The sequence below is a fragment of the Nothobranchius furzeri genome, chromosome 7, assembly GCF_043380555.1.
Source record: "Nothobranchius furzeri strain GRZ-AD chromosome 7, NfurGRZ-RIMD1, whole genome shotgun sequence".
Classification (NCBI taxonomy): domain Eukaryota; kingdom Metazoa; phylum Chordata; class Actinopteri; order Cyprinodontiformes; family Nothobranchiidae; genus Nothobranchius; species Nothobranchius furzeri.
Window position 1 is genome coordinate 77,170,758 of NC_091747.1, and position 9,555 is coordinate 77,180,312.

The 9,555-nt window shown below is 41.3% G+C and overlaps 1 protein-coding gene across 9 annotated transcripts in view; it reads left to right on the top strand.

Annotated features, from left to right (window-relative positions):
• Positions 1-4,313, top strand: part of adgrl3.1 (adhesion G protein-coupled receptor L3.1) — a 253,089-nt gene extending 248,776 nt beyond the window's left edge. For all 9 annotated transcript variants that reach the window (XM_015954195.3, XM_015954193.3, XM_015954197.3 and 6 more), the window contains one exon: positions 1,856-4,313. In XM_015954195.3, coding sequence (XP_015809681.1) covers positions 1,856-2,484 — 629 coding nt within the window. In that variant the 3' untranslated portion in view covers positions 2,485-4,313. The remainder of the gene's footprint in view (positions 1-1,855) is intronic.
• The last annotated feature ends 5,242 nt before the right edge of the window (positions 4,314-9,555 follow it).

The window sequence follows — 9,555 nt, forward strand, 5'->3', positions numbered from 1 at the left end:
AACATACATACATATGTACATACACACACATACATACAAACATACATACATACACACACATACATACACACACATACGTACATACATACATACATACATACATACATACAAACATGCATACAGACACATACATACACACACATACATACACATACATACATACTCATACAAACATACATACATACATACATACATACATACATACAAGCAAACATACAAACATACATACATACACACACATACACACACATACATACGTACACATACATTCATACATACATACAAACATGCATACACACACATACATACACACACATATATACACATACATGCGTACACATACAAACATACATACATACATACATACAAACAAACATACAAACATACATACATACACACACATACATACACACACATATACACACATACATACGTACACATACATTCATACATACATACATACATACATACATACATACATACATACATACATACATACATACATACATACATACACACACACACATACATACATACATAAATACATACATACATACATACATACATACATACATACATACATACATACATACATACAAACATACATACATACATACATACAAACATACATACACACACACATACATACATACATACATACATACATACATACATACATACATACACACATACATACATACATACATACATACATACATACAGTACATACATACATACAAACACACACATACACACACATACATACACAGACATACATACATACATACATACATACGTACGTACGTACGTACATACATACATACATACATACATACATACATGCATGCATACATACATACATACATACATACAGTACATACATACATACATACATACATACATACACACATACATACATACATACATACACACATACACGCATGCATGCATATATACATACATTTATACATACATACATACATACATACATACATACATACATACATACATACATACATACATACATACATACATACATAAATACATATAGTTGTATTAATCTGTTAAACATTAGTTGTAAAGAAATGTCTGGCCAAGAGGCAGATTAAGTGACCGTTGATATTGGATTCATTTACATGACAAAACTCCTCTCATCTACCCGTTTGACTGCACACTAATGAACGTTTTCATTTATGTGAAACCCTTTTTCTAACATTTTAAAGAACGTTGTTTTTTTGTTTGTTTTTAACAGGAGCCCCATGTAAGTTGGTACTTTGTTTATCTATCAACTTTCAAGGTGAATAAGCTAAACGTGAATCACAGCTCCACTTTGCCAGTTAGAAACCAAAAGGGACAAAAAGAGTTCCAGAGTCTCTAAGTCACTTTGATCTGCATATAAATATTTCCACATGTCACAAATGTGTGGTTTTCCATCTCGCTAAAGCTCAGTTTGCATGAGCATTTTTAGCCTTTTTTTCCTCATTCAGCGTCCATCTTTTATATTGAGTTAATGCATTTCTAATGAACACCACAAACCGAAGAATATGGAGATGATTCATAGAAATTCACATGGCCTAAAATGTCTAAATTTAAGATATGAAAGTCATTCCACAGGGATGACAGCGGAGTTAAGCAAAAACCAAAACGCCTCTGTTGGTATTCTTCTTCAAGCTAAACTTTTTGCTTTACACATAGAAATGTGATCACATTTTTTAATTAAAGCCACTTCTCCACTGTGGGGTGCAAAAATCATTACCACGTCAGCACAGTTAGAGCAGCACTGCATCTTGCTCTAAATAAATTAAAAGCAATTTATAAAATGTTGTGTAATAACATCTGGGCCTGGTTCTTTCAGGGAGTTTGGCCGGGGGCAGCAGCAGCAGCAGTGCGATCGGTGGCTGCAGTAAAGAGGACAACAGCCCCATGGTGCTGGACAACCCTGCAACCTTTCCTCACGAGGAGAACCTCGGTCTGGAGATCATCAGAGAGGAGTCCAACGCGCCGCTCCTGCCGCCAAGGCCTCCCCCGCCAGACAGCCACCCCCCACCTCCGCCTCCTCCTCACAGCTTCTCCAGGCAGCGGCGCATTGCCCAGGAACCCAGCGAGAGCTTCTTCCCCCTGCTGACCAATGAGCACACTGATGAGCACACACACTCGCCAAACCACAGAGACTCGCTGTACACGAGCATGCCAGTGCTGACGGACCTCCCGGACGGGCAGATGAACGGGTTAACAGACGGAGAGGAGGACAGCTCCGGGGAGCTTCAGCCCTGTAAGAGCGCCACCGCTCCAGAGCTGGATGATGTCTACTACAAAAGCATGCCAAACCTGGGCTCTAGGAACCACCTCCACGAGCTGCAGAACTACTACCACATGGGCCGCGGTGGCAGCGACGGGTATATGGTGTCTGGGAGCAAAGAGGAGTCCGACTCATCTCCGGAGGAGCCCCCAGTGGACCCTTCTCACCTTGTTACCAGTCTATAGAGCCAACTGAGACCTCTGTTCCTCTTGAACCCAATTCCACACTTTTAGAGTTGCAATGAAGACTTTCTGTGTTGTTGACTGGCAGACGGAGCTGGCCCGTCCCTGGATTGATACACTGTGTGATCTGAACAATGGTTAAAGACGATGCGTTTGAGCTGTCACTGGTCAAATAGGAGGAAGGAGTGAATGTAACAAAATAACTGGTTCTTTAAGACACTTCGTGAGCACCAAACAGGACGTTTTAACTCGGAAAGTGGAGGGATTCCGAAATGCTTTCAGGTTGGAATCTTGGACAGATTAATGCCCTGCAAGATCCCAGTTGTGGACTTCTAGCAGATCCTAGCGTATAGTCTCCACCGCTACACGGGGAGGGCTTGGGGCCCCAGAGCAGCGTGTCTGTCAAACTTTTAAGACCTGGATGATGTGTTCACCTCTCTGAAAGTTAGAGCAGGACCTTCAACTCTTGTGTTCATGATATAAACTCCCCCCAAAGAGGCACCACCTACCTGCCAATCAAGTGAAGGGTGTATTATATATATGTCCTCGCTGTCAATCATCCAATTACAGCCCCATATCGTTCAGGCAGTCAACTGTGCCCACATCACACCGATGTTCTGAACAATTTTCCTGTTTGTATCTCCTAAACTGGAATTGTGTCTGGGCTGGTGTAACATTCCTGCGAGTTGCGGTGACTACGGTTGCTGTGTGTTCCACTGAAAACAACGACAGAACATCCTACCTAATTCTAACTGACTGAACTAAAACGAGGGAAGAAAAAAATGTTGGGTTGCATTTATTTTCCTCTCTTCTGTAAAGGTTTTCAGTCATCAAGGAATTATGAGAAATCACAAACTCTTTATGTATTGTACATAATACAGATACAAATGTTGCATATGACCAAGTCTTTTATTTTTGAAATTTCTGACTTCTTTTGTCTCGGGGAACTGTTCTGAAATGTCACAATATATTCAGGTCATGGACTGACCGCCGAAGGAGCAAAGAACAATTTTTGTCATCATTTATTTCGTAAATACGACAAAGCACTCCTGAATTATTATGCATATACCCCACGCACACGGCATCCTGGTCCTTTTATAGCAACACCACTGTCACATTTTACAAATAAGTTCTTACTATATACTTTACCACTGTGTAAAATGAAAACTAAAGGGATCAAATGAAGTTGTCTCATGGTGAAGGGGGAGGTTTCTGTCAGGGAGGAGCCTGGATTATAAAGTTGGACCTAACAGACTAAGTCAGGAAAATAGAAGGTTTTATAAATTATGTCATCTCTATTGCCAAGTTTTTAAATGGTCACATTGTCCTTCCCAGATCTTATTAAAGGAGAAAGAATAAAAATAGCTGTTATTGAGAAGATCTTACCTGTGAAAGTCATAGTTTCACCTTTAGGTGAACTAAAGATGAAAAGTCTCCTGGCACACGACAGCACTGTCCAATATGGAAAGCCAATGTTTACTAAATAAAGGAGGGAAGATTAATAAGTGTATGAAGTGTAGCTTGCACATGTATCCCACAAACCCCTTCCATGCCCCCAAGAGAGAAATTATTTATTTATCTGTTTTTTGGTTTAAAGAACAAAAAACAAGCTTAGAGGAAAGAAAGCTGGCCGTAGACAGATGGATGAAAACGTGGAACTGGGTTTGTTTTTGGTTTCTTTTTTCCTTTAAATTATTATGATCATGGTTATTATTACAATATTAATGACAATTATTTATTCTTTTTTTATGGGTTCCAAGTTGAATGATCTCATAACTAATATTTGTTGTAACAGTGAAAGTTGTTTGCCAACAAATAAATTACTGACATAGCTTTGTGTTTGTGCGTTTATAACTTGTTCCTTCTAGTAGCTAGCATCTAGGATTTTAAAAGCCTGACCACTCTAAGTCACATTGTGAATTGGACTTACCCATATTAACTCATGTCCGGGAAGGCTATCCCTTTCAACAGAAGCTAACTGCTAGCAATAGCCCCTCAAACACATGGCTAAAGATCCTCCAGGATTGTTATTTGTGGAGATAAAACATCCATGTTCCAGAGCAGACAGTGTGGTTAGTGGTTGTCACTTTGCTTTTTTCCAGATCGAGGCAAGATGTCTAAATATCAGGAAGTGCAACTCCAAATCAACAGACATCATATACGTAGACACCCCGTGGACTGGCGCTGCCTTACTGGAGTGCTTGGATGGGTCTCCATTTGCATAGACATTATTATATATTTAATATAGATCTTTGTGTCTATTTGCCCCCAGAGCATTTATTTCCACTGCCGAAGGTGCTTTCCCAGCTAAAAAGCACATTTTATTGTGCTGATTCACAAAATCGAAAATATCTACATTCAATTCAATTCAGTTCAAAAATACTTTATGAATCCCAGAGGGAAATTGATTGCTGTAGTAGCTCAGAATAATAATAATCAAGTCATCAAAGAGATGTTGTATATTACAATGGCTGCTGGCAGGAAGGATCTCCAGTAGCGGTCAGTGTTACAGCGAAACTGATGAAGCCTCTGACTGAAGACACTCTTCCGTTGTCGGACAGTCTTGTGAAGAGAATGCTCAGGGTTGTCCATAATTTTCTTGATTCTCTGGAGAATCCTTCTTTGCATTGTCTCCTCCAGCGGTTCCGCAGTCGTCCCCAGAACAGAACCAGTCTTTTTTATTAGGCTGTTGAGCCTTTTCAGGTCCCTGCTTCTGATGCTGCTACCCCAACAGACGATGGCTGAAGAGATTACACTCTCAACACCAGACTTGTAGAAGATCTGCAGGATCTTGCTACAGACATTGAAGGACCTAAGCATCCTCAAGAAGTGAAGTATGCTGTGTCCCTTCTTGTAAACGGCTTCGCTGTTCTTTCTCCAGTCCAGTCTGTTGTCCAGGTGAACTCCAAGGTATTTGTATTCCTCAACCACCTCCACTTCTTCTCCCATGATGGAAACAGTGTTTGACTCCACCCTGTTTCTTCTGAAGTCTAAAATCATCTCCTTTGTTTTGTTCACGTTCAAGGTCAGATGATTGTTTCCACACCATGCCACAAAGCGCTCCACCAGCTCTCTGTACTCAGCTTCCTGTCCATCTCTGATACACCCGACAACTGCAGAGTCATCTGAGTATTTCTGTAGATGACAGGTCTCTGATTTGTACTGGAAGTCTGAGATGTACAGGGTGAAAAGGAATGGTGGGAGTACAGTGCCCTGTGGTGCTCCTGTGTTACTGATCACCTGGTTTGATGTGCAGTTCTTCAGCCTCACAAACTGTGGTCTGTTTGTCAGGTAGTCTTTAATCCAGGCGATAGTTGAGGCCCCCACCTGTGTCTTCTGGAGTTTCTGGCAAAGTGCATCAGGCTGGATTGTGTTAAATGCACTGGAGAAATCAAACATGACCCTCACAGTGCTGCCTGCTTTGTCCAGATGACAGTGGGCTGGTTGAAGCAGCTGGATGATGGCATCTTCAACTCCAGCTCCATGGCGATAAGCAAACTGCAGCGGGTCCTGATATGTCCTAGTTTGCTTATTCAGGTGGACCAACAGGAGTCTCTCTAGGACCTTCATGGTGTGAAATGTCAGGGCAACCGGTCTGTAGTCGTCATTGACTGATGGGCGAGTTTTCTTTGGAACTGGAACAAGGCAGGATGTCTTCCATAGGACTGGAACCTTCTCCTGGGCCAGGCTGAGGTTGAAGAGGTGCTGCAGAATCCCACAGAGCTGCTCTGCACAGGCCTTCAGTACCCTGGGGCTGACACCATCTGAACCTGCAGCCTTGTTCCTGTTCAGTCTCTCCTGCTGCCTCTTCACCTGACTTCTAGAGACAGATAGGTGGGATGGGGAGGTAACTGGGGCAGCAGCATCTCCTGACTTGGTTGAAGACAGATTTATAGAACCAGAAGAGTCCATGACTGCGTTAGAGTACAAAAGAGCTGGCGTGTGACAGGAAAATGTTGGATCAGAGGAGGATGGGATGTCTGACTGGCTGGGGACAGGTGAGGAGGATGCTGGGTTTGTTCCTGAACTGAACCTATTGAATAACTTGTTCAGTTCATTGGCTGTGTCCAGGGTGCCATCTGTGCATTCCTTCCTCTGCTTGAAGCCTATGGTCTTCTTCATCCCTGACCAGACATCTCTGATATTGTTCCTCTGTAGTTTGTTCTCCAGCTTCTTCCTGTATGCCTCCTTGCTGTCTCTGATCTTGATCTTCAGTTGCTTCTGTATACTCCTCAATAATTCCCCGTCTCCCTCCTTGAAGGCTCTTTTTTCTCATTTAGCAGATTCTTCAGTTCACTGGTGATCCAGGGTTTGTTATTAGCGAAGCATCTCACTGTTCTGGTGGGTATGATGTTGTCCACGCAGAAGTTTATATAGTCAGTGACACATCCAGTCATGGCATTGATGTCCTCTTCATATCCTTGGCAGAGAGTAATCCAATCTGTGGTCTCAAAACAACTCTGCAGGGCTTTTTCAGCATCCTGTGACCATTTTCTCACAGTTCTTGTCACAAGTTGCCTCTGAACAAGTGGTTCGTATTCTGAGCAGAGAAAAACAAGATTGTGATCTGATTGTCCCAGAGGAGGACTTGTTTTGGACATGCATGCATTCTTTACATTTGCATAACACAAATCCAATGTCTTGTTTTCTCTGCTGGAGCAGCTGACAAACTGTTGAAATGCTGGAAGTATAGCAGAGAGTGAGGCATGATTGAAATCACCAGACATAGCCACAAATGCATTGGGGTGCTGGGTTTGTAGCTTATCGACAACAGAACTGATGGCATCACATGCATTTTCAGCAATGGCTGAAGGTGGAATGTAAACAGTTGCCAAGACAACACTGGTGAACTCTCTTGGCAAATAATATGGGTGACAATTTACTGCCAAGAGTTCAACATCTGGGCTGCAGAGACGACATTTCACTGAAACATGATCTGGATGGCACCATCTGTTGTTGACAAGCACTGCCACTCCACCTCCTTTTCTTTTCCCACTCCTCTTCAGATCTCGGTCTGCTCATACAGTCAGGAATCCTGGCAGGGAGACGCTGAAACCGGGGATATGGTCCTGCAGCCACGTCTCAGTGAAACACATAACACTGCACTGCCGAAACTCTGGCTGAGTCCTTGAAAGGGCTTGGAATTCCTCCATCTTGTTGGCCAGTGATATCACATTGCCTATTGTGATCAATTAAAGAGATCATTTGAACTTCCTCTTTCTCTGTCTCCGTTTTGCTCCCACTCTGCATCCACGCTTCTCGTGTTTTAGCTCATTTGGGATTTGTGGCTTCAGTTGAGGCTCCTGATTGTAAACCAGCTTGTTGCCATGGTTACACATTATGACAAATGCTAAAAAAGTGAAAAAAGTGAAAAAATAGCAGTTAAAATCCTCCAAGCTTCACAGCACCAGACACAGAAAAGTAAAATTTCCAAAAAAAAATGCAGTTTTTCTTGAGAAACTAGAAGAAAAAATGTCCAAGAAAAGGCTAAACTTACGTATAGTCAACAGAGCTACTCCAACATGCAGCCACCCAGAGCAGCGCAATTCCGGAATGAACATAAAATAAAAAGAAAAAACTCTAATATTAAATTCATTGGGTAGGCTAATGAAGTCCCAGAAAAGCCCCGCATGATCTGTTTTAAATAGTACGCGAATTGTTGCAACCTGCACAAAAAAACGGCATAGTCGCTCACTCTGCATATCGACATATACCCTGGACAATTAAGGTTGATAGGCTCAAATTATTGTTGTTGTTTCCAGATGGGAGGTTCCCACTACCAACATTTTGACCATGTCACATGCATTGTCATGACTAGACAATCCAAAAATGGGAAAAGAGGTGGAGCTTAGGGTGGGGGCTGTTACGTTTGGAACACATGAACCAATGTAGCTACTAGCTAACTTAGCTAACCCAAGAAGCTAAGAAGGGGCTTTGGGCTTGCCCACCCACATGGAACATTGTTTTACAATCAGCAGATTTCTGGATATTTGGTTGAAATGTTTATGTATAAATAATCCACACCAACTATAACTACAAAAGAAGCTTAAATGAAAATCAAAAGCTTCATAAACAAGTCAAAACTGTATGAATTTGTATGGATAAAACATTTAACTGTCCGTTTGGACTTGAACCAACACGGCCACAGTGCAAGGATTCAAGTAATTCCAATATTAAAACAAATAAATGTTAATCTTAAATCAATGTTCCCATTCCATCTTTATCAGACATGTGAACCCACACTGAGGTATGTAGGTTCTTTCTGTTTATTTTATTATAATTTTGTACACCTCTCTAGGATTTTTGGATGTAGACATATTTTGCATCTTCAATGAAAAAAATCTTACTTTATATAAATTCAGGCAAGTTATTTTCTTCACATCTTAAATAAGTATTTTAATAAGATGTGTACGAAAATCATCTGTGAAATCAGATCAAAAGCTGTATACATTCCAGAAGCCATGCTGAGGAACTGCTTGGCCTGAATATCTCAGTGTCATTTGATTTAGGTGCCAAAAGACGTTCCCAAAAATCTTACAGCTGATCCAAAATGCTGCAGCCAGAAAACTGCCAAAGGGGTCACATTGTAAAATGCATACAGAATTTTAAACCCATCTTATCGCATACAAAGCCCCTTGGCGCCTAACTACCATTTCTATCTGAAGGATGTCTACATTCCCACTCTCTCCACCAGATCACTCCCAGAGGGGATACCTTCCTCTAGTTCCTAAAATGTCCAGGACGAGAATGAGAGGCACTGCTTTTAACATCCAGGCTTCTTTCTCTAAGCAGTGAGAGGACACAACATCATCCACACTTTCAACATTAAACTTACAAAAAGGCATATTCGAATTAACGTGTCATTATTTAGTCATTTCATTCTCATGTGTTCACTCATTTGTTTTTGATTTTATGGTGATTTATGTGAACACAATATAGCTGTGGGTAGGGATAGGTACCTTTGACATTTGAATCGATTCGGTACTAATTCCCGGTATCTAGGAATTGATACCGGTACTTAACTGTACCAATTTTCGATACTTTTGAGTGTTTATTATTTTAATTCTCTTTTAT